The 26273-nt window shown below is 42.7% G+C and overlaps 1 protein-coding gene across 1 annotated transcript in view; it reads left to right on the forward strand.

Moving 5' to 3' along the window:
* EXOSC5 (exosome component 5) overlaps positions 1–26273 on the forward strand; it is a 149559-nt gene that overhangs the window by 3827 nt on the left and 119459 nt on the right. Inside the window, exons 2-3 of the mRNA XM_069207520.1 lie at positions 2870–2983; positions 20567–20688. Of these exons, the coding sequence (XP_069063621.1) occupies positions 2870–2983; positions 20567–20688 (236 nt within the window). The remainder of the gene's footprint in view (positions 1–2869; positions 2984–20566; positions 20689–26273) is intronic.

Genomic DNA, 26273 nt, shown 5'->3' on the forward strand with positions numbered 1-26273 from the left:
ATTATGCGTCGATGGGGAAATGCATTGATACACAAGGCGCTAAGTTACCTGGCAGCACTTCCAGGGCATGTCCCTACCACAATGCCTAGCTGTTTGAGACTGATACTTTTCAAGCGGATCTTCAGATGTCCTCCAAGTAAAACAGTCCAAACGTGTGACTGGAAACTGCTCTGTGGCAGAAGTCTAAAGTGGGTGTCCAAATAGCATCAACTACACCATGTATCTAATTAAGGCACATAGGGCCAGATATACAACGCATTTTACCGGTCGCAAACAGACCATCGAGCCATTTGCAACCATTAAAATGTGTTTTGGCATGTACCAAAGGCAAAATGTGAATCAGTAACTTGTTACGGACTCACATTTTGCTTTTGGGATTTGGTACCAGTAAGGGTCATGTTTAGGGTGTCCCTGCCTAATACTGAATCGCAATGGCATGTACTCCTGTTTTGCGACCAGAATGCGGTTGCACAACATTCATACTTTACCAACTCCTTGAAGGAGGTGGTAAGCCATTTCCAAATGGGATGTGGTTCCCAAGGGTCCCCTTCCAAAACAGGAAAGCGTCCCTAAGGGACCCCTTCCCCTTTATGAATGGGGTTTCCAAGATTTTTTTTAAGAGCAGATAGTGGTCCCAGGGACATCTGTCCACTCTTAAAAAAATGAAAAAGAGACTTTTCTTTCTTTCTTTTTTTTGTTTGTTTGAAATGTATCCAATTTCCCTTTAAGGAAACCCAGCTGCATAAATAATAATAAATAAATAACTGCTTTATTTAAAAAGCAGTCACAGACATGGTGGTCTGCTGACCCCCAGCAGGCCACCATTCCTGTGAGTGCCATCCAAATTGTGGCCTGTCTCATGAATATTAATGGGGCAGGTCCCTTGCAACCCATATGGGAATCGCAGACAGTGTCTCAGACACTGTTGTACATCAATTTTTGCAACTTGCAAATTGCGAATCGCAAACACTGAGGGTCGTACATCAGGCCCGTAGTTGGCTAAGGCACACATTCCGTGTTTCAGCAGTCACAAAACCTGAAGTGGTAGCTCAAGTCCGGTTAAAGAATTTGTTTGATGAGGGCACAATACATTTGAGTCATGCTTTTGAGTTTGCTGTCTCTTAAACTAAGATACAAATTAATATTAGAATAAAGGTTTGTTTAAAAGAAACACCTCTCGCAGTGACAACTTACAGGTACTCGCGAGCGTGAGCTATCAACGGATAAACTGGGGTAGAGTTTGTGTATCCCGCTCCTGAGTGTTCATAACTGACCCACGAGGAGCAAAAATACTGCTGTTTATATAGAGAGAGATACTCTTGGTTTAAGAGGCCAGAATGATTGCCTAGTACCACAATACTTGAACTGCACAGAAGTTAAACAAAAGTGTATCGTTTTTGCAGAACAAAAGAGCCAGATCTCTGTTTAGCACAACACAGGCTATTGTAGAGGTAAACAAGCATTGGCAAAGCTGATAGGTCTCGGCAATTGTTGACCTATTGCCTTTGGCAATGGAGGGGGAGGGGGTGAACGAGTGGGAAGTGGGGGTAGTGAACAGGAGGGTGGGTGGGGGTGTGAGAAACCGGCAGCCCATGTTCTTTGCTGGTGCACTGCTGAGGGTGGAACACAGATGAGGCAGTGCTACAACGAGACAGGGCCTGTATTTGGGCCTCAAAGACAGTTGCAATTCAGGAGTAAGCACTCTCAGGTCACCCGGGTCACTGAGAAGCCACAAATAGAGTTGTAATATCCATACATGAAGGAGGCCAGGTGGGGTTGGGGAGAAGTTGAAACAGGAACAGGGGCGTGTGGGGGTGAAGATGAAAGGACGGGGTGGGTGTCAGGAAAAATAGGGGCAGTGATACAGCACACATCATAACAACAAGAAACAGAAAGGTACAAACTGGGGAAGAAACAAGCAGAAAACTGGCAGAAAGGCACAAAGAGAGGGCAAGAAACGAGCAGAACATGGGCAGAAAGGCACAGAGGGCAGACTCAATGGTGCAGCTCATAAAATACAAAAGGCAATGTTAAACATCCAAACCTACACGGAAAATAAAGCAGCCATATGAAACTAACAGAACAGGAACAAAAGCTCTCCTAATGTGTGGCGGGACCGGTCACCTGTTGAAAACAAAATAAACAAGCATTTACAATGCAACGGGTCTCGTGTTTGCTCATGTTAGAGCTGATCGCGTTGTAAACTCCTAACCCGACTTTTCACCTATCGGGCAAAAGTGCATTTATGTACATAACCCGAAAAAGTGCAATTAACTATGTAAAGTGCTCGACTTCTGCCAAGCGAGATCGCGCTTGTAAATTGGAGAAAAAGAAGTCCACGAGCCCGATGGAAAACAGCGAGCCTCGCATGTTTTCTGTACTTGGTCGCTGCGCTTGAGGAGGGCTAGCCACCGGAAAAGGAATGAGTTATGCCTGCCTTCGACTAATGAAAGCAAGCAGATTTTATTAGGCAAGCCCACGAACCAATAAAAAACACTGACGTGAAGTTGACAGGGCTCCGAGCCCTTTTCTAAATACAAAAGAGTCTCCCTGTGATACACATGCGCGAGCGCATGCAACGCAGGCTCCACCCCAAAAAGTAGTCCTGAAACAATGGCTAAAAATGACCGCTGCGTATGCAAACAGTAGTTGGCCGGTGCTCTGGAGGAGGGCTAAAAAACAGAAACGGCATGATGTGTTCATGCCCTTGACGAATGGGGATACCTCAAATTGGTGCGATGATGGTGAAGCAAACGGGAAGGCTATGGGCGGGCTGAAGCCCCTGATGTAAAGAGTTATTGCAGGGCAAAGCTAATTTTTGTAAATGTTTTTTTATTCATGCAGTCTTATATCATTTTTTTTCTTTTAGGGGACACTTCAGTCCTTGCTGGTGTATATGGCCCTGCAGAAGTGAAAGTCAGTAAGGAGATTTTTGATAAAACAACAGTGGAGGTGATTTTAAAGCCGAAGGTTGGATTACCAGGTAGGGGACAAATTGGGAATAACTAGAGTGAACCTTAAATCTCAACGGGTTGAAAGATAAAGGGTGTTCTCTTTTGAAGTGTTTTTTTGTCTGACTCTGAAGTAGCATGATTAGAGCACACAATTCACAGTGCACCTTCTGCCTGTTATTTTCGGATGTGACAGTCACTGCTTTGGTAATTTTGTCATTTTCCCTTCAAGTAAGTGCTAGTTTTCCTGTAAAATCCGTTTTCTGTGGTGAAACTGAAAAAAGTTGGTATCACATGAAAATATGCTTTGTGTAACGAGAAACCACAGTCCTGTACTGTGCTCTGTTGTCTTTTGGCTAGGTTCAAACTAAATAATTTACGTGTTCATACATAATTTCATTACTGTCCAAAGTGCACAAACTGTCAATGCTTGTAAAAAAAAATTAGTGCTCTATATCAGTGGTTCCCAACCTGGGGGTCCGCGAAGCCTTGTCAGGGGGTCCGCTGCAGCTTAAAAAATTTAATAATATTAGGTTCCAGCTGTCAGTATTGACTCAGTGGGGGTCCCCCGGTTCCAATAATGATTCAGTGGGGGTCCCCGGGCTCCAGTATTGATAAAATGGGGGGTCCACTGAAGTGAAAAGGTTGGGCACCAGTGCTCTATATAGTAGTAGAGGTTTGAAGTGAGGGATCTTGTTAATAGGAGGTGAGTGCCGAACTTTGAGATTAACATTAGCCAGTTGGGCAGATCGTAGAATATCACCTTTTTAAAATGTAGTTTTATGTCCTGTGTGCACCAGAGAAATAACTCCGAATTGATTGCACAACTTTAAACGATCAGAAACTGCCAAGGTGCCAGACACCAAAGCCATCTGCATTCAGCCAAATCTGAAAAGCAGCCAGTTGGGCATTACAGGTCTTGGATGGTGCCAGAAGACTTTACAAATGTGGTCTTTGAATGTCAAAAAACAACAGGAAGCTCATTTAATGTGGGGTGAACTCCCAGACAGTTAATAACGATTGCCCGCAGTGCAGAGAAAATGTTGTGCCATGGACCTACTCCTTTAATTGTTTTGTTTGTGTAGGTGATTCAGTGAAGGACATGGTGTCCAGTCTAGAGATCTATTACAGAAAGCAAAGATACCAAGTAAAAGAGTGTGCTTTATTTTACTTTCCACCGACAGGAACATGCACCATTTTGTTTGAATCTTATCTGCTGTAATGGATCTGAGGAATGCATCTCCTGTCCTCTAATGCTGCTTCTCTTTCAGGAGTTGAAGGTAGTTCACAAATGCTCGTGCATGTATACATTTATTTTTAGTTTAGAATATCCTTCAGAAGCTAAATCATTAATAGTACAGAGCAACCAACGTTATTTTGTAACCACTGTGTGTCCTCTTAAAGCAACTTATGAGGCACATCTTGAAAGCATAGTGGGACAAGACTAATTTGCATGTGTCAGAAATTCTTTTGGAGGGCCACAGGACACACAGGGGCTACTGGGCCCAACCATGGAGGTTGATGCCTTTCACTCTTAATGTCCTGGAGCAGACATCCTATGGATCCTGAGCAACTGGGCCAAGTACCCCTTCTGCACTTGACTCTAAGTGATAGCTGCGGACAAGCGGTCAAAGGCTCTGTCGTGGGGGGAAGTGTGAATGCAGGTTAGTGAACTTGACTCAGAGCTCAAAGTGTACTCAACAATGTTAATAAATCAATGTCCAGTCAAATGCTTATTTCTGCATGAAAAATAAATATTTTATTTGTAATTGTAACATGCATAGATGTGGCATTCAAAGAAATAACTACTTTCGTTAGCAGCAACACATTCCCTTTGGGGTCAGGCCTTTAGTGTTTCTCTGGCAAATCCCTTTCCCACCCTCCTCCTTGCAATGTGGTCGGGTTATTCCTCATTCACTGGTGAATGCATACAGGGAAAGTTCGCTAGTAGGCCTTTTTCAAGAGTTCCCCTTTGACTTTTAGGAATTAGTCCAAAGTGTCTATTGTGACGCAGCACCTTCAGCAGCAAATTTCAAGGGGCCTGACTGTCCCGATTCAAGCCTTACTCTCTCCTGCAGCATGGAAGCTTTCAATGTCTTAGCAGTGCCCTGACCATGGGCACCTGCAAGTTCCGGTTTTGTTCAGAGTAGTCGGGATGCTCGTGGTACACACAGTCACACCTGGTAGGGACAAGCTTTCTACCGAGTGGCGCTGCTAGCTCTACCCACTGATCAGCAATGCTCCTCTAGTCCCAACCAGAGCCAGGTGACGGTGCAGCGGCCTCCCAAAGTCCTCAGGGTTGGTCAAGGGCAGAGCTCAATGCGGGCCTCGACCTGCAGTTTACAGCCTCTACTCTTCCTGGGCAAGGGCCCAAACCTTTGGCAAACACAGTAGTGGCAGCCCCTCCCGGCACACAGGGTGCATTGCAGTGTACTTAAGGGCACAACGCAGACTCCTCTGATGAAGTCACCCACATCATAGCAACCCCCCCCCCCCCCCCCCCCGGACACGGAGTAGCCGATATTGCACATACAAGTCTTGGCATGCTTGTGGGCACAATTACTTCAGCGGTAGCTCCCTCTGGCATACGGGGTCATCGCAATGAGGAAGTTTGTGCTTCGTGCTCTCTGCACAGCCCTCAATGCACAGCTGAGTCCACTGCAGCTCTCTCCTGGAACACGGGAGTTGCTCAGTCACTCCTGCACACAGGCAGTGACCCGATCTGTGCACAGCTGTATCTTCACACCTCGCACAGGGAGTCCTCTTGGTAGGGCTCCCCACTGGACCTCGCTCCCTCCAGTACTCTCCTCTTCCTCAAAGAGTACAATAGTTTTGGCAAGCGGGCAGTTGTTGGTGCTCCAGGGCAGGTGGTCTTGTTTTCCCTTGGTAATGTCCCCCTCACACAGCAGGGAGACTAGCAGGCCTTAGCATCCAAGTTATGTCGAAAGGCAGAAGTCTTGCAGAGCTTTGCCTTCTTACACAGCCCATGTGGCTGCTTAGACGATTGCAAATTAGGGCGTCTCTACCTCCTTTTCCTATTTTCCATTTCCAGACGCCAAATGTGATTTAAGTTTTGAGACTTTTAAGTTTTATGTTGGGGTTCTGCTTCTTTTGAAGTGCCCACTTTTGTCTCTCTTCTTTACTCTTGAAAGGCTGTCTGTCACCGCCTGAAAGACTCCGAAGCGGATTGTCCCACAAACCAGGCCATGGGGGTGACTAGTGTTCACACCTGGATGTCAACCACAGTGCTATGTGCATCGAAAGGCCCAGCCCCACTCTTTATGATTCCCATATCAGCTTCTTTTCTTTCCTGAGATGTGTCCAAAGAGCATCCTTTTGAAGTGTTAAGAGGAGTCTCCCTCCCCCTTTCTCCACGTTGTACTACCCAGCTCACAGGAATGCAGCAGTACAAAAATCTACCTGGGGCGATTGGTCTACTCCTCATGTCTTCATCAGGCAGGCCTGGGCTCTGCATACTACTGTACCCTTTCTGCATTGTGCCATTGTGTGCTGTGTGCAGATACGTACACACTGCTAGCACACACACTCACACTGCACTCGCTGTAGACACTTCACCCTTCCTGTATTGTACATCTCACCAGCACTCCTACAGCTAACACATGCTTTCATTGTGCACACACTGCACATCACTACATCTCTCATCTTGTGTATTCCTCGCAGGCATTCATAGACGTAGTGCATGCAATGACTATGCATGTACTGCACAGCACTCCTGTATCCCTGTGCTCTACTCTTCGCAGGCATCCATCAATCCAATGCAGAGTCACTACTTCTGTGGTACGCAGCACTCTACGTTTACTTTTTGTAGGCCAAGGGTGAGTTAAGCACACAGCAGCAGAACTTTTAAAAGTGAGTAAGTCTGTAGGCCTCACTCCAGTGACACAGAGTAAAAAGACGCTTTTCGCTCCTACTGATCACTACATGGCACATTGCCATCGCCACACGTGTGTTGTTTAACTCTTGGTGAAGGTGGTAGCCTTTCATTACTGAGGGTAGCTCTTTGAGTACTCCTTCCAGTTCAACAAGACCATAATCGGAGAGCCAGGCCTATATCATGGTGCACATGCATGATCCATGTTTGCATGTGACAACAAAAACAGGATTAGGGATAGAGACAAGAGTACAGTTGGGCACTCTGGGCAGGGATATACATCTTTTACCATGCAAAGGATTTTTCCGTCCCAACAATATGGCTGGGTCCATACTGAGGTGGCATGGTGGGAAAAAAGAGAGATGGGTCAAATGCTACCCCAAGCAGTAGCCTATGGTTAAACTTACTGCAAGCATTTCTCTCATCATCTTTTGTGGGTTCGAAAGGTACAAATTCTACATAAGAAACAAGAGAGGTAGGAATAATCCTGTATTTCAACGCACTGCAGAAACTGGAGGCTATCTCTACATTTTTTATTTTAACACTTATTCAGGGCTATAATTTTATTTGGCAGACATTATTTCCCACGCCTGCTTTGAGAAGCAGACTTCAAACTGGAAAATTGGCTAAAAATTAGACCAGTAGCGGAGCAGTGTTAAGAGGATCGAGAGTTTGGGGGGCTCACCAAATTCAAGGTGCTGGTCCACGGGCCAGAAATGAAAGGTGCCCTGAGGAGAGAACAAGGCAGACTACTACTGAAACCATGCAGGATTGTGCACCGCATGTGCCTTGGAGAATGCTTTGAGAGGCAGAAAGAGAAATAGCACACATTTTAGTAGAAGAGTGTGAGATGCTGTTGACCTAATCACTTCACGAGCCACCGCAATCCTGCTTAAATCCACAGTAGAAGACTCAGAAAAAATAGGACATTCAGAGCCTAGCCCTAAAGCCAGCAGCACCATTTTATTTTCTTATTTGGGGAAAATGGGAACCATGCTGATATATCAGAGAGCAGTCTGATTTCACTTGATTGTGGTACAAACTGCAGTGTTCTAACAGCAAGGTTAGTAAGTGGCTAAAGAAGTCACACCGAGACCATGGAGTAATGTAAGCTAATAATTAGAAACTCATATAATTAGAAGTCGTATCATAATTAGTTTGTAGTTGTTCTAAATGAGGAGCAGAACTGCCAGGCCTTCTCTGGGTTTTTGGGAGTCTTAGACTATAGTCCTTGTCTATAGACTTCGACTTATTTCAGGGAGAGGTATAATATATAGGGAAGCAGAGACTTGAAGTAGATGCCCTGGTTCAATTGGGATTGTAGGAATGTACCAGCATATAAAGGCAAGTTATAATAGTATGGTGGAATAGAAAATGGCACAGGGAAATTTACATTTATGGATACATCCCAACACCCGGGAATGGTATTAGGCGCGGAAAAGAAGACATTGTCCTCTGACATTGATGGTTAAAATCTGGCCTGAGACGATTTGAATTTGAAATATTTACCAGCTCAAACCAAATCAGGAACTTGCATTAACATATTTGCTGATAACATCACTGTTACACAGTAAGTACACACAGAAGCAGACCTATTGTGTTTAAGGTGCAAATTATGGTTGTCAAGTATAGACAGAGACACGTTATGCTGACCCCGAGAAATTTCAGCGAAGGAAAAGGAAGTGCGTTGTATTTGTTGCCTAGTGTCCGCCAAGAGACATGCCAGGAATAGTAGTAAAGTGCCAGCCATAAATCGAATTCCCCAACCAACAAAAGACCAGAATTTTCCTGCAATAACAAACTCCTGAAAAAAGGTTTTGTAAGATTCTCTAGAAAGGAGGAAACACTTTATAAGAGTTTCAACAACTTTGAAATAGCTAACACAGAAGATTCTCCTTGGAATTATGTAGTGTCCTACTAAGTGGCGGCTGAGATGATTAGTGGATCTTCTATGTGATGCATAAGAGGCAGATCTAGGAGAAGCACTGATACAATAAAACATCCTCTAGCCTATGCAAGCTGGACTGTGTCGTAGAGGAAGCAAGAATATGTCGAAGTGTAACTGAACATGCACTTTGCACACTTAGGAATGGATAGTTTTCATCAGTTCATCAAGAGTTTTTTTGGCAGACAGTAGTGGTGCGGTTGGACAATGCACCCATATCCTCATTTAAAACTTAACTAAAGATCCAAAATGTCTGTGGTGCACGATCAGTGCAGCCTAGTCCGACCACGCCTATCACCCTCCAATGAGACCGAGATTATGTAATACTCTACCTGTGCCAGGCCACGTCCTACACTGCCCATTGAGGCTCTCATCTCCTGCCTTCCCTCCACTCCCTGGGCAGCAGTCCCACTCCCGTTTACCACCTTCTGCGTGCCGGTGCTAGATCGGAGACTTAATCCACAAAAAATATGCAATATTGTATGGAATTTGACCAGGGTAAACCGGTTCTGCGTCCTTACTCCCCCATTCTTGGTGTTAATTTGTAACAGGCGGATTTAGATGCAGAGCAACTATCCGGAATCATTATTTACACCTATGTGACACCTCTGTACCTAAATCAGTCTAATTTATACTTGGGCCCTATATGGTATGCCTGCACTGTGTTGGGCGTTTAAAGATGTCCTGAGTGGGTAGCAGGGAGCATTCTGTACTATCTCGGGAAGTCTCCCACTGTGCTGAAAGCCCTTCTCTTAAACACGCGGCTGCTGTAATTAAATCTTCCAGCACTGAATACTGAGGCAGCGTAATCCTGAAGCCATCTCGGGCCTCTTCAATCCATTTACGGCCACCCCTGCCCATTCTGCTCATACTGCAACTTTCTACTTTCTCCCTTTATGACGCTTTTTAGTTTTACCTTCCTCTGTCTTTCCCATATGTGTCTTTTGCTCGCAGCAAATGCTTGAGGCAGAAGAATAAGCCCGACCCTCAAAAATAAGTGCCGGTGCTCAGCACCGGAAACAACAAGCAAAAATTAAGCACTGCAGACACGATAAGTAGAGTCAGCGAAACAGAAGTCACTCAGGAGTGCCTGGTTAACCAAGCCATTGAGTTAAGAAACATTCAAGAATGCTCCTTTCTAGCCAGAGGCCTGTAGCTATATAGCAAACCACAGAACAAGGCAAGGTAATGAAATGAAAATGAATTCAAATGAAAAGGGACTTGTCAAGCGCACAGCTACTTCCTGGAGTGTCCCGCCGCTGCGTTTTCGGTGAGAGCTGCGGTAAAGCACTCCTAGGATAGACCTGCGTAAAGAGCTATGTCTTCAGCTTTTTCTTGCTTTAGTGCTGATGATGAAATAGGTTACAGTCAGGAGAAAAGCAGGTTCAACCCTAGGCACCACCATGTTTCCACAAATGTACTGTCTGTTCTGAATAGATAAGGCGAGTGAATTGTCCTTCTGTCAGAACTAGGGACCATCATAATTTTGCATCAAAGCACTAGAAGATATCTTAAGCAATAGTAAGATGGTGTTGGCAGTAAAGAGCAAAGACACTGCTAGAAATAGCTTGTTCATCCAAAAATGATCCAAAACTTTACTGTGATTGATAATGCGTGATAATGAACTACTATTTTTGCAAACACCTGGGCTGGTGAATGGCCCCGCTCAACAATCAATCGAGCAAAGATTCAAATTGTTATTTTCAGTTGTGGACTGTGCTGACTGAAAAAGACATAGCCATCAGAATCTCAGTGGGCACAGGAGATTTTTCGGACAGCTCAACATAAGAAGTGAACTAATGACTAATGCCATTCAGATGAAGGAAACCTGTAAAGTCCAGGCACCTACAAACTCTGGAAAGTAGTCGCTGAAAGAAAGCTTCTAGGGCCCAGTAGGAGTCTGGTCTTATGACTCTGTTCAGATAACTTTTGAATAAAATAGGAATCCCGTTAGAGGCCAATATCACGAAGACCAACACTTTGACAAGGGAGCAGCAGGAATGGAGAAATAAAAGGGTGAAAAAAGGTGTTTAGATAAAAATTCTGCACGTGGCTTTAGACCCTTTGTGCTTGTATATTTCGGCATAGATATTTGTATTTTTTCTCCAGTGAACTCGACAATCGTGCAAACCCAGTGGAGGTGCTTTACATTTTTTGTCTCAATTAGAGCTGCGCCCTGTGCCCCCTTTTACAGTGAGACTGGTTTCCGTCTTTTAAAGCCAGGTTATGCGGCGGCCTCATGAGTGCAGTCATAAGCACACACTCATTTTTTTCCTTGGATCCCTGTTGGGGTACTGCCTACCGCTTCACCTCTGTAAAGAAAGACCCTTACCGTGTGTCCTTTGTCGTCTTTGTTCTCGGAAGGATGGCTGTAATGTCTGTGGGGTTGTAGGTGGTTTAACGATGTGTTGTGAGGTTAATTGAACCATGCTCCTGCCTGTGCCAGAATGATTATCTTCATTGGGATGGGTTGGTGATCCTGAAGTTTCCAAAATCCATGCTGGCTACTACATAGATATGTCTCCAAATGGCGGTGAATACACAAGACACCAAAAACAGCCCAGGTTAGTCTTTGTTTGGACTTTGGACAGGAAACCTGCAAAAATGGCCAGCAGCCTCTGAAAGAAATGCTTCTCCAGGACTGGAGGAGCTCTCAAATTTCCAATGGCTGCTAACACTCTGGTTTGCTTTAGCAGACATCTGGATCATAGAAAGGGCTTTAAGTATTGCCCCCTCGGCCAGTCCTTAGTTGGTTTTCCTTCATCTGTATACCAAAGAGGCACATGCACTATTGTAGCATCCGAAGACAAGGGACCAGAAGTGGAGCCTCAACAGTGATTGGTAGTCCACCTCCAGATTTGGACCTATGTCTGGAAGCTTGCAAACTCGCTTTGCGGTTTGACCTGAGAAAGAGAAGGGCACCTACTTTCCCACTAGAGGAGCTGCACTGTGCTTGCCAGAAGGCATGACATCTTCCTTAGGAAGACATCACATGACTCAGCTGACTTGATGAACAGTGTGAGGGCATCTCAGGGATCTAAGCTTGGCCAGGTGCCTCGTGTTTGACTCAGCCCAGCTGCCCAGGAAGAGAAAACCCATATACTGGGTAAATGTCCAGTCAGCATCATTGGGGAGAAGTGAGTCTGCACCATTCATGACTGTGTCTGTCAACTGGACTTTGATGACTGGACACAAGGTCACTCAGAACCCCAACGGGAACACTCAAGACTTTCTAGTTGGCTGAGATACTGTTGTTTGGGTGTTGTCATTGAGCTTAGATGTTTTGGATTATTAGGCGTCCATGCTTTTAAGCCAGGTCTTGGGCTGGTTCTAGCTCTCACCCTTTTGTTCATTAGCGTTCTTCGGTACCACAGTTGGTACCTTAGGGTACTAGTACTAGTACCCCTACCTGTCTCTTGTCAGTCACTCTCTATATTTTACTGATGGACCCTAATGCTTCGGACAAAGACACAAGTCAACTTTCATAGGATAAACTTGCCCATAATGCACAGTTTTAAAACTGCAAATACATCAGTGTTTTTAACTTGTGGTAGAAGGTGCTGTGACCTTTTATGTTTGCTTATCATAAATATAAGTATATTGTATACTTGTCTGTAAAAAAACGTTTCCTTCTTAACGTAAACTGTTGATTGTACATTGAAGATATCAAGCGTTATCTTAGGAGTCTGACTGACTTTGAGTCTGTAGGCCCTTCCACTTCCTGGAGTAGGCCAGGCCTGTGTGACTCACTAACCTGAGAGACTCCGGTGCTGAAGGGCAGTGTCTTGGAATGCACCAGTATTGTGGCCTTTGGTACCTGTAGTAAATATTACCCACACGGGTCAATGCCAAACAACCTTTAACTGCCCGAGGGCCCTCAGAAGAGAGCACTGAGATAGCAACAAACCTGGGCCTCCAGCGCCCACACAAGAAACGAAGAAGTCGCCCTGATATTTTTGTGTCTCGAGAACCCTCGCACATGTGAACAGGCATTACATGTCATGCTAACACAAGAGGCCAAGTATTTGCAGCCTGCTGGCACCCAGTTGTAGGCTGGTATGGGTATAGTTAGTATAGAAAATTGCACCAAATGCTCCATAAAGTGAATGTGATGTGTTTGGGGCCACAAAGCTGCCATGTCTTTTCCAGACAGACCACTTTCACTGCAAAGAAGATAAATTAACTTCTGATATTCACACACGTTTCTGTGGTGTGTTTTTACATTGCAGCTATCGTCCGACAATTCTGTGAGCATCACTAGAGCGAGGTTTTGGCTCTGCCCACTTAGGAGTGTTCACGCACGCAGAAACCTGAACTATTACCTCAGATCAGATGGTAGGTTTCACGCATCAGGCCGATTGGACCGAACCGACATTGTATAGAGAGGATGTCAATTGCATGACGCCATAACCATCACAACAGTATAAACCAATACATCACAACAATTAAATTTAAATACAATCTACAATCTCTTAATACTTCAATAACCACACCTAGTTTAGTAAAAGGTTAACAATTTTATATCCCTATATTAACAACGCTAATGTCACAAAAATAATTACAAACACAAATGATACATATGAAGAGTTAACAAAGACTGATTAGAACGCCTTGTGTATCTGAGTTTATTCAAAGCAAAAAAGCAAATCAACTTAATGATGATAACGCCAGAACATAGCACCAAGATCTGTGTCAAAGTAATCAAATACATTAGAACAAATGATAAACCATCAATAACAATTCAAGAGCATGTGAAGAAAACATTTCCCTCACTAACCACTAATTTGCATTAACAATGTGGGCTTCATGTAATAGTTTAGTTACACAAATTTAGAAAACCAACTAACTTGGGTTATGTCAAAGATCATTAGCAGCAGTTTGATTCAGTAAATTGCAGCTGGTACCTGGAAAACAAAAATACATAACAAGTACTATTTCATACTTTACCCAAATGTACTACAAAATCTGCAGGTTTGTATACTTCATCAGAGGGACACCCTCCGTAATCAACATTGGAAAACAGGATTGGACAGGGTAATGGTTTAGATTTTGGACCATTACATACACTAAACCATTAAAGCACTTGGAACATAAACTCCCAAAAGATCTGTCATAATGACAAACCTTTTATCAACTCAAAAGACTCTCTGTCTCACAGTAAGACTGAAGAAAGAATGAGCCCAAGAATAACTCTCCCAAATAGGATAGCTCTCCAACCTCCCAGAAAAATGACTGACAAATAATGGGGACCAAACATTACATTAAAACTGATGAATAAAAATGATTGGACAATATAATGTGATCAAAGTATGACCAATTAGAATAAAAACAGATATATAGGAATTACACATTTAAACGTTATTTATAATTTTCATAGGTTGTCAAGTCCCTTAACTAATACATTTGTATCCTAGACTTCCGTCTCGTCTGTGGATCCTTTGTTTCCTCCTCATCAAGAATTAGTGCTCAGGATAAGAGATTTACCATTGTTTCTCTCCTTTCCACCCTCGAGGAAAACACACACGTTAGTAACATTTCTCTAACAATGAGAATATTTAGACTTTGGACGACAGTTGAAACATTTAATTAATTACATCATCCAACAGCCTTGTATAAGCGTATGTTCTAGCCCTGTAGATGTCACTGTTAACACATTTAGTACCACATGTATGAACTTTAGGTTTTGCGACTCGCAAATTGCGAGTCATAGTGACTCGCAATTTGCGAGTCGCAAAACCTGATGTGACGTGGAAAATGCTTCTTACATCTGTCCCTTATTTTCTTAAATGCACTAGAGAAATTATGTGCAGAATAAATGAAAATAATTCTATTCATGCTAAGTTAACACAGGCCTTGATAAGTTGGTGTCCATTTCATAAAACACTCCTTTTCATTACTGCATTAATTAAGTAAAGTTAAACCACACATTAGTCTATAAAATGAGTACATTATAAAATCTAATTTCATCACTAAAATCTCTGCCTCCACAGGCAGTCAGGAGTACATGTTTTATTGTCCGGAACTGGTGTTCTTTCTCAAAAAATGTTTTCCCTCCTCCACACAGCTGTGATCATTTAGTTTTTTTGTCCAACTGTCTGAGCTTGAATTTTCAGGGGCACACACATTATATTGTAATGCTGTTATAGTGTCTTCGATAATGTTTTGTTTTTCTCTGGTATCACCACTGATGTGAAGAGGGCATTCATTAAGCTATATAGATTTTTTCTGTCTGGCTAGACAGTGCATCCCTAACCTGGACATAGGGGCATTGCAAATGCTTTTTATATTTGCAGTAACTGTGGCAAAATGTTGTTCTCATCCCGGGGACCCTCACTGAATCATTATTGGAATCTGGGGACCCTCACTGAGTCATTACTGGAAGTCAGGAACCTAGCCTAAGCATTGTCGATGACTTGAACCGCAAAACAATAAAGAAAAAGTACAGACACAAGCATTCCATCATACACAAATGATAACACATTTTATTTAATTTGCAAACAATAATAAATAAAATTGCAATTTAAATAGGCAGATTGGAGCCTTTCTGAATTCAATTGAAGCCACACACCGTCCATGATATATTCTGTGTGCTGCACCAGCACTGTTCACACGAACTAATCTGAGGATACTAATTTAATTATTAACCTTCAATTTTAAATTCCTTGGCATTTACAGTACGTTTTACATTTTCAACTGTATATTTAGCCACTTTATTTATATACACGTTATTAATTTGCTGATATTATTTAATTTTCTAAGCAGTCATGAAGCCCCTGAGGCGTCTTCGCAGACCCCAAGAAGTCCCTGGACCACCGGTTGGGAACCACTGCTGTAGAGATTTGCTCTTTTCATTTGACACGTTATTTCAGTTTTTCTTGTAAAATACTACCGTAAGAAGAGCCTATGCAATTTGCCCTTTAACGTGTCAAGTTGTTTTCGATTATGGGTCTGTCTGCTGCTGTGTTTTAACAGTTGGCACAGAGCACCAGTAGATGGCAGCCGTACACAAGCAATGCCTTAGGAGTCTGAAGCCGCTTCTTCCTGCAGGCTTTCTGTTAAACTCCCGCAGGTGTTGGCTTTCTGCTGCTTGAAACATTATAAATCACCCCACGATTCACGACGAGACTGTGCGTCGGCATCCAACCGGCGATCTTGCCAGGAGCCTTGTAGTCCCTCTCCTTAGCGTATGGAAGGCATACTCCACAGAGGACTCTTGCATGAGACAGGCCTTTGTATATCTGTAGGCGTCTCTGCCTAAGTGTAATTATATAGACCCCCAACCACTCCACCACCGCACAACCTTCCCATGGAGGTCCGCTATGGGGGACCATGGGTAACAGCTGCCTGCCCTTACTATTCGCCCAGTCTCAGTGATGATGACGGTGGTAATAAGAAAAAAACCTTAAATGGACCCTGATTTTTATTTATTTTTTATATGGTTGCTACTTCTTGCTGGATTACGTCGCCAGCTGTTAAGGCGGTAAGGGTCGCACAAGGGGTCACCCCTGCCAAAGAAGGCATAATTGACCATTATCTTTAGGTTTCAAGTATAAAACCTGGATTTCTATGTGCCAGCCTATTCCTAAATACTTAAAATTGTACCTGGAATGGTGGCATTGCAAGAAAAACATGCATGCTCTTGGATCACTGCACCGTTGGACGTTAAAAAAGGTGAAAATTGAATTATTCCCTTCCTGGTTTCAAACCTGTTTTTCATTGCTTGGTGCTCATGTACAGTTGCTTTCCAGTTAACTATAATGGTTGCCAGATGGAAGGTGTTTCTTATTGTTCCAGGTTGTACTGCTGAAAATATACCTTTTGATTATCAGCCCTGGACCAACACTTTTATTTTAAAATCAAAAGGAAATGTTTTCCCTTTGTTCCATGGTGGGTCAAATCGCAATCGAGCCCTAAAGTGTTATAGATTTTAATATGTTTGTACAAACACTGACACCCTAATTCCGTCAGTTAAAGCTGCATAATAATGTATGAATTTGTCACTCAGTTATATTCTTCACGCCTAAAATAGGGGCCTCATCTTTTTATTTTTTGTACTCGATTCGATATGACCCAAGTTATAGTCATAATTAAATTGTTGATGGAGCCTGTGGACGATGTCATACTTAAAAAAAAAAAAAAAAAAAAAAAAAAATGTAAATACACTTTTCATTTCTGTTCTTTTTTGTACAGTAGTTTTCAAACGTGTTTAATACTGTGTTGGGGCTTTTTTGCTATTACGCTATTAAGTCTAAGTTACACGCAAGTAAGATTATTCGTATGCCACACAAGAAGTTTAATATAGATTTTGTTACAACAACTGCTGAGCAGGAGGGGCCATGGATTCTTGGAAGATCTCGAGAACCAGTTTTGTGGATGGCGCCTCCTTGTCCTCCTTTGAAAGTTGTAGGGATTGCTCCCTCATTTAATATTTCATTTAATATTTCATTTGAGAGTTTCATGGCCTACAAATCTCTATTTTCAAAATATCACAGACCTAAGTCTACCTGACTTTTGTCCTGGCATTGAGATTTTCTTGTTCTATGAGCATTAGTGGCACACTTTGTTTTCTCTTCCATCTTGGGAAGGGCTACACAGCTTAGATCATGGACTGTCTCCTACTGGACTGCACATAATTTCTAGGTTTTTGTTATGCGGAGCAACATTGAATTTGTCACAGGGATTTTTTCTTAACCCGGATCTATTTCATCTGTAATAAGCAAATTCAAACTAGTACTGACTGAGGAGGTTTCCTGGAAAGTTTCTAAAATGGGATCCTGCTTTTATCAAACTATATTGCTGAACCATTATACCTCAGGTTTTTCAGGCCCTGGATTGGTTTGCTAAGAATTAATCCACCCAATGCAATGAGTTTTATGCACATCTTACAACAATGTACTTTCATCCAATTACAACAGCCTATTTCTTGGGTATGAGGGTTAAAATAGTTTAGCTAAAGAATCAGTCCAGTCTTATCCACTTGGCCTGATTCCATTCATAAGCGGTTGTGAGTCGAACATCGTTGGATTAAACACACTCCATTACACTGGTTGATTGTAAAATAATTGTACATTGCTTAGGTTCTGAGTATACATCATACTAAACGCCGTTCAAGACACTTCACAAGTTGCAAAGAATGGACTTACATTTCATCTTAATTACATATAGATTCTGTGTCAAGACGCATTTAGAAAAAAGTAAAATTATAACTTTACTATGCAAGAAAATGAAACGTTTTCCAGCCACGAGAGCACTTAAAAAGACACTGAAAGGAAGGATGGGTTATTATTTTGGGGTCCCCACTAACCTAGTGTGGGGATCCTGGGATGACCTAAGAATGTGTTGTGCTGAACATTTTGGTGGTGGTCCCATTATCCTAGGACCACCACAGGCTGAGTTCTGAGCAAAACTATTTTCTGAAAGTAATTGCCCCCATAATGCTTTGCAGGACAATTTCCAGAGTGCAGTGAATATTGTAGTATTGTTTCTCCCACTGTGCTGGGAGAGCTGCTTACGCTTTGAGGATTTATGTTTTACGTAAAACATTTACCAATTTCAAGTGTTTTGAGGGGAGAGCCACAAGAAATTACTCTGATTAGGTAACTGTGAACAATGTGACCAACGATCCAATACCGCTGACCAAGTTCACGCTGTTGTGCCTGTTTGCGCTCTGAACACCATGGCCGCCATGCAGCACGAAGGGGAGTGACAAAAAAGGGGAGCAGTGTGCAAGGCGTTAAATACAGCCTCAAGGTGGGACAAACGTAAAGCACTTACCAATGACATAAAGTGATTTTTGAAAGGCAAATCAAGGAACGAATGTAAGTGACAGGCGTGGTTAAAAACCCACAATACTTACAACGGGTCAAAGCACTTGCGCGCTCGACCTATTGATCATATTGCCACAACTCTTTATCACAGATTCTCTTGCTGGGTTAGGTTATGCATTAATTTACCCTATATATGCCATGTGTTTTTCCCTTCCAGTCTAAATAGTGCCTCTCATTTCTTACAGTAGGTTCATCCTGTTGGCAGAGGCCTATTGATTAACTGCCAACAACTGAAACTATTGCTTATTGGTTCCTCCATCACCAGTTTGCACATCTGCAGAACAGTGACAAAATAGGAAATTGCTATAATAGGGCTTGAACTTGGTAGTATTAAAGCCCTAGCATAGTATTAGCCTTGGCATAATCAGAGAAGCTGTTATGAGAGCTCTTACATAATGAGATTGCTGCCATAATTTGTCGCCACACTACATTGCACCAAATGGACAAGTAGATTTTCTTAAAGGACAAGTGGATTTAATGGACAAGTAGATATTGTATTAAATTCCACACCCTGACACACACAGTTGTTCCATTCAGTGTTATGTTATGCAGATTTGTAGAGGGTACTATGACCTGGCAGGGTATCCAGCTTTTTATTACTAAAAATAAATTTCGTTTTAGCCCTTTTTTAGAACTGATGATGGTTCAGCAGCATGTCTGACAAAGGTTGCAAAAACAAAACGAGCATTGACAAAGCTAATGGCTAACAGCCAATATCAAACCTTTGGCTTTTCCATTCTTTGTAGTTTGTTCCCTCAGGTCTTTTGCATTAATTTCCATGCTTCTGGGCTGCTCCTGTAAGTTTCTGGTCTAATTCAGCCATTGCATATCACGACGACGGAGAGGAGATTGTGAACCAGTTTAATTAAAGTGTTTTCAGGTTGCAGCCTGGGGCAGATTTTTGTTGTGCTTGCTGTTAATATTGTAAAGGATCTTGTTTTAATAAAGTTTAAGGTATGCAGAGCTTGTAGTGAAACACGCAATCACTCTAAACGTTTGACACACTGAACTGATAAATACCAAGAGTCTGTTTTCCATATTTCCATAAAGCAGAAGCGTGAATTATTTAATTGCATGAACTGATATGTGATATTCATTGGTATTTTACATAAGTAGGACAAAAATGTCCCTTTGAATTTTTATGTCCCCTCATCTCTCGACTGCTAGAACGTCTTTCTCTTATTAAACAGGGGCATTAGATGTACATAGCATCTACCCCTGAAGCAAGAATGGCTTCATCTGCTCACAATTCAGAATTTGTGTAACGATCTTCCCTTATTTCTCTTGGGAATCTGCCTTTCTATCCACCATGACTCATTCAAAGACCAAACGCATCACAACCAAATGAAGGTGACATTGTCAAAGTGGGAGGCTTTTTATCCTGGTACTTTGTAATGAAAAAACGTACATCCTTTTCCGTCCTCTGGCAAACGTATGCACTTTGGAAACATTCCAGTGTGTGAAGAAATGGAGCCCAAGAGGGCACTTAATTTCAAAAGAGACGCAATCAGACATTAGCAGAATGTTCAATGAAGTAATTGAGATGGTGATGATTGTATTATGTCCAGGAGACTGAGAAAGTTAACTCTGCCAAGCACAGCTAGACCTGCTGCCTGCAAAGATGACGCCATATGGACTCCAGGAGTCCAAGTGAGTGATAATGTGATTCCGGTAGGCATCTGTTGGAAACAGACCCAAATAGGCGTTGACTGGTCGCCATCTTTGTACAAGTCTGACTGCTGGGAAAGTTAGAGTTTTACAAACTCTTACGAGTACTATAAGCCACTGCCGTTTTCAGACGCTTTAGTCTTCTGTGCCATGCATACAAGGAACTCGGAGATTGCACCCGAGCTCTTTGGCTAACAGCACAAATCACATTTCGGCTAAAAACATTAAGCGCGGGCTCTTTCTGCAAATGTCTGCATCCTCATTCTGTTATTTCTCTGTACAGCGATCCAAGAGAAGAGCCGCGAGCAGCAGATCCGGAACACGTGCGAAGCTGTCATATTGACGTCTCTGCACCCCAGAACGTCGGTCACAGTCGTGCTGCAAGTCATCAGCGACGCGGGATCTGTATCCTTTCTGCGCGCGCGCCCGTCGGGGTCGTGGCTGTACTCTGCGGTGCGCTGTGTCTTCTCTCTTGTAAAACGTTTAGGCTTAGTGCGGGCTAAATAGTGCTCGCTATGGCACTCATATGTACGCTCTCAGTACTTGCTCGCACTGTGCCCCGAGTGTCCAGGTGTTCTGAATGTGTAAGTGACATGTTGACGTTTGTTTGGCCTCTGCCAATGTGTTGGTCGCCTCGGTGTAAATGAGTGCATCTAGTGCGTATTTGGCACCTTTGAGATGTGAAATTTGTTGATTCATGTGTTAAGATATTGACCTTTAGCCAGTTGGCGGTGTTCGTCAACTGAACATAACATGCATTACTTTGCATTAAAGTGATATATTAAATATCATTGACGTTTTAGCGCATTAATACGCTACATAAGCTGCTGTAAACCAGATAAATGGGCAATACTTCTCATTATAAAAAATATTGTATGAAATACAAAGCTGAGGTGGCAGATGCACAGCGCGACAGAGCGTAAATGTGAAATGTGATAAAGAATAACTCAGTGAAGTTTTAGGGGGTTGAAACTACTGCTCATCTCATCTATCGAGATTGAAGTGTGATACAGGGTTAATGCCAACATGATATAGGTAACATTTTGGTAAGCGATAAAGATGTATTCTGTTATAATTGAAGGGCGGGTTTTCACACGAGAGTCTGGAGCAATTCAGGTAGGTGGCATTCAGCTTATTGCATGTTAGGACCTTTAGGTCACAGCCTGATAGCTCCTGTTAGGACTGCATTTTCTCTCCAGTTGTCCTCTGCCTGCCATCCTTCACCCAGAGTTGACGTCCACATCTCATACATCATCGCATTCTCACAGTATCCTCACCCTGCATTCTAAGCGCGCTCACACATTCCTGAATACATAGACACATCAGATCGCTACATCATCTCCTTTTCTTGACTTTGTTGCCTCATATTTACTTGGATTCCTAAGTAGTTGGTATTTGTGACAAAATCTTGGCGTGGAGTTGTCAAGTTCTGTACTCTGGTTTATGGCGATACCTGGAAGATCTTCCAGTTCCAGGGTAAAGGCTGGGTTTTACATTCCTGCAGCAGGTCTCCTTGGAATGACACACATTCTAGATATAGATTTGGGGACTGAAGAAGATGAGTAGCACAACGTCCAGAACAGCTGTCTAAGGGACCCGTGAAAGTAATTAAAACAGAAGAGCACCAGAGCTCAGAAGATACCCTTGATCTGCTATTTAATAGGAAACAAGAAAGTGGACTCACTACACCTTTGGTAGCTCATGTGCACGTACCGTAAAATGAGGTGTGTTCTTTAGTTAATGTTTTCTTATTTAGTCCTTCACCCTCCAGTGTGTTGCATCCCTTCTTGTGTCTTTACCAGCTTTTACGCCCTCGTCTAGAGTTGAAGAAGCCCCACTTTCAATCAATCAATCAATCCAAAAAAATTATAGAGCGCGCTACTCACCCGTGAGGGTCTCAAGGCGCTTGGGGGGTGGGGGTCAAGGGGGGGGCGAGGAGGGTCACTGTTCGAACAACCATGTCTTGAGGTTCTTTCTGAAGAGCAGGAGGTCTTTGCCCCCTTTCTCTACCCCTCATTCTTCCTGCTTCCCCCTAGACCGAGATGAGGTGGTTTGTCATGGTTTAGTGGTTTTACGAAGCATATTTCCTTAGTGAAGGTCATTGGACTACTAAGGGATTGTCTTCCTTTCAAAACACAGCATGTTTGGGAGAATCTTGAGCAAGTTTTTAGCCTTACAACTCTTAAGTATGTGAGTATTAGTAGTGCTGTGTTTTGGAGTAGTGCCATTTTGTTTTGCATGGTGGTACTTATGGAGTGTGGCAGGGGTGGGGGAGATTAGGGTGAAGGGGAGTAGGGTTTTAAGTTCTTTCCTGAAGTTCAAGAATGAGTAGGCTAGACTTGGGTGAAGGGCTTGATTGTTTCAGAGGTTGGAACCAAGTCTTTTGTCATCTTTACGTGTGTGAGTACTTCAAGTCGCATCATGCTGGTGTTACACGTGGCGTGTTCCAGCTATAGAGTAAAATATTTGCAATTAGGTGCTTCAGTTTACTGGTACATTTGGTGTTTTATGCAATGCACAGTCAGTTACACTTAATGGGACGTGGAAGGTGTGCATTTAGTGTGTTCTTGGCCTGGATTCGTTTGTGATCGTTGGTGAAGGCTTGAACAGTGATGTACTGTGAGTAGCACTCTCTGTGCACCTATTTCTGAACGGTTTCAGTCTCCTGATTTCCTCCACACGATTTTTCATTGGTCCAGATTTGATAACTCTGGTTTAAAGATGTAATGTATTTCTCCTATAAGGCTACAATTATCTCCTCTTTCCGCGTCTACCTTACATTCAGCTTCACTCGATTTTCCTTAGCCATATTTAGCATTCACTTACGTCCTTATTATGCCACTTTCAGTTTGTTTGCTTCTGCTGTCAAATGCCCTGCATGACTGATATTCTGCTTTTTTGCCTAACTATATAGCTATTTATCAGTAATAGTGATTTTCTTAGGCAGTGTTTGAACTTTTTATCTGTGCAGTTTAACTTCGTCCCTTGGTGTCTAATGCTCTGATATCAATTTGCCCCATTGGTTATTTGATCACTTGTGACTATGTAAGCCACTTTGAACGTATATCTGTTTCACTGTTCAAAACCACGTACAGAATGCCCAATACGTACACTTACCATTGTACAGCTGTCTGCTCCAAAGCCAAGTTCTGGTGTAGTATGTGCTTTGTACGAAAATATGTAAATAAATCAAGGAATATTTATTATTTAGCCATACAATACAAAAAGCTCAAACAGTTTGTTTGTTGATGAGATATTTGGAATTATCATATTGATTCCATCCTGGATTCTTTTTTGCAGAATGTGACTATTACATAGTTGGGCATTCAAATGGAAATTCACAGAATAAGAGCTGGAAAGGGTCAATTTCATATTTTCTAACAGTTTTCAAATGGTGCCTAAAATCTGAAAGCTCTAGTTTATCATAGTTTTTTCTTTGTGGAGTGTATTTTTGGGTTACTTTGGGAATTTAAGTTAGTATCCAAGTTACATACTTCCGAACCTGAAGACCTCGGTTTCTATTCTAGCTTTCCCATTATATCAAATTGTGTGATCTTGAAAAAAAACCTTTATCTCCGTGGCTCAGTTTCGTTGCCAACATTTTGGAGTGCTTTGATGGTATTCAATTTGCAGAGTGCGCTGCACAAGAAAATGTATTGATTCATATTGATCCAAGCAAGCTTCTTCCATCTCATGTAACGTTGTTTAGTCAGAAGAACCATGAGGGCGTTCGCATTGCTGCATTACACAGGGCATGAATATTGGATTGATCTACGCCGGTGTATGTTTATTTTTTTGCTTTGGTGTGGTTTAAAGGAATGACTGTGTGGTACAACCTGTCACAAAGGGGCATTTGTAGGTAGAAAACATACGTTGTGCCAGTACAAAGGAAGTACCATTCTGCAGTAATGCCTTTATCTGACTCCATTGTACCCCCAGTCTTGCCCCACGCTGATCCCGTGTACATCACAGGCCATATTCAGGGCTGGACTGGAAGAAACAAAATTAACTCTGACAAAAATACTTAAACTACTCCTGCTGCCTTCGTCTATTTATGCTGTCTCTCTATTTAATCCATCCATTACCTCTCTCCCCCTCTCTGATCACTTTCTCTCTACCTTCCTCCTCCATCCATCCCTTTCTCTCTCTCTTTAAGCCTCCCTGTGCCTCCTGCTATTAACCCTGAGGAGCTGGGGAAAGTGACAGGGGCACCCAGAGCGCCTGGGTCTTTCAAAACTAGGCTCCTATCCACCGAGAAAATGCCTGGTGGGTTAAAAGGCATATCTGGTCATAGCCACATTATGTTGGTCCCCACAACGTCTCAACGCTGGGCTCTCCCCAGCTTTAGAATGACACAGGTGCTAGAAGGAAAGCATCTAAGTAATGTCAAGGTTAGGAAAATCTAGTCCTAGGACATGACTTGTTCCCAGCTACCAGTCTGACTACAGAGTTCTGCACCACCTGGAGGTAAAGATTCGATGTGTTGGCAGGCAGACCAAAGCTTGACTTTGAGCTTCTGGTGGGTCAGAGGGATACATGTCATATTCATGAGCTGCGTAGCTTTCAATTTCTGGACGTTCCTTATGGAATTCCTTGCCAGACAAATGTACGCTGAATCTCGGGTGCTATTTTTTCTACACTGAAGCCAATTAGAGTTGCTGTTTCCTCAAAGGTTCCTGAGTTCGGAATGCTTTAGTGTTCCACAGCTGATGTCAACAGCGAGATATTTGATTTTAAATACTTCAGTGTCACACGAGACAGTAGTAGTTCCCGTTTTTCTGACCTCTGAAGATGTCCCCTCTGCGAGTGAGCAGGACCACCTTATCATACCCAGGTTCACTTAACCCACATATCCTGTCCTTGGATTTATAGTTTGATTGTGGTGGCCCATTGAATTGTTTCAGCTGTCACACGTTCTTGTTGCCCATTCCAGCTATGCTTTAAGTGGGATGAAGGGAGTTTCTGAAAAGGAATCCTTTCCATGAGGTGTGGCCTACCTAATTAAGGGTGTGACTTAAAATGTGAACTTAAATCTTTTACTTCACATGGCCCTACAGCTCACTGGTATTTGGGTGCCTCTCTGTAACTTTTAGGTCCGGCCTAGATACGGCTTGTACTGCCTCATTAGTATTTGATTTTCCCCCAAAATAATAAAAATGTGTAGTTACACATATATAGACACACATACAGGGGCGTTTGGTCTGAGCCCTTCATCCATTGGTCTGTTCAGTTGTCCACATTTTTCTTCTACCCACCACACCCTATGTCATGTGGCGCTGGGTCAGCCCAGTTTGGCCTTTGACCGTCTTCATTATGAGTGATGACATTTTGCTCTTGCATGTGTGCACGTCTGCCAGAAAAACTAGTCCATTTCACTGACAGTTCTGGTAGGTCAATCCCTGCTTTCATGCCCTTTTTAGGGTTAAGCATGCAAGTGCATGCATCTCGCTTGCGAGATTCTGTTGTGCACAGTAAAGGGCTTGGAGCCCACCTGTCACTCACCATTTGTTGGTTTGAGTGGCACTCTTATTTACAGCCTCGTAATTCGTTAAGGTGGGCATGGCCCTTCATCTCTTCCTCAGAGCAGGGACCAAGCCATGATTGATTCCAGCATAATAAATGCCCATCTGCTGCTCCCAACATGATGGAGGTACTATTTTGTACTATTTTGTTCTTTTTAACTTATAGTGCCCTGCAAACAGAAGGATTGTGACTTGCAAAAATGTGCCCAGCAGGACAAACAAAATTGCAAAGTTTTATGTTTTTAAAGCTAACTTTCTTTTATTTTGCCAAGTCTTCTTTTCTTACTTTCCGCTCATGTTTTCTTTTGTTTTGGCTCTTAGGTGCTTTTCTCAAAAGACGAGGATTAATTTGTTTGAAATATTACAGTGACATTATTTCTTTGTTATGTGTAATTTCTGAAATTATGCTTTAACTCCTAATCATGCAGTACACCCCAATCCACTCTACCCCAATCTGACCCACAAAAC

This window comes from Pleurodeles waltl, chromosome 9 (genome assembly GCF_031143425.1).
Source record: "Pleurodeles waltl isolate 20211129_DDA chromosome 9, aPleWal1.hap1.20221129, whole genome shotgun sequence".
Lineage (NCBI taxonomy): Eukaryota > Metazoa > Chordata > Amphibia > Caudata > Salamandridae > Pleurodeles > Pleurodeles waltl.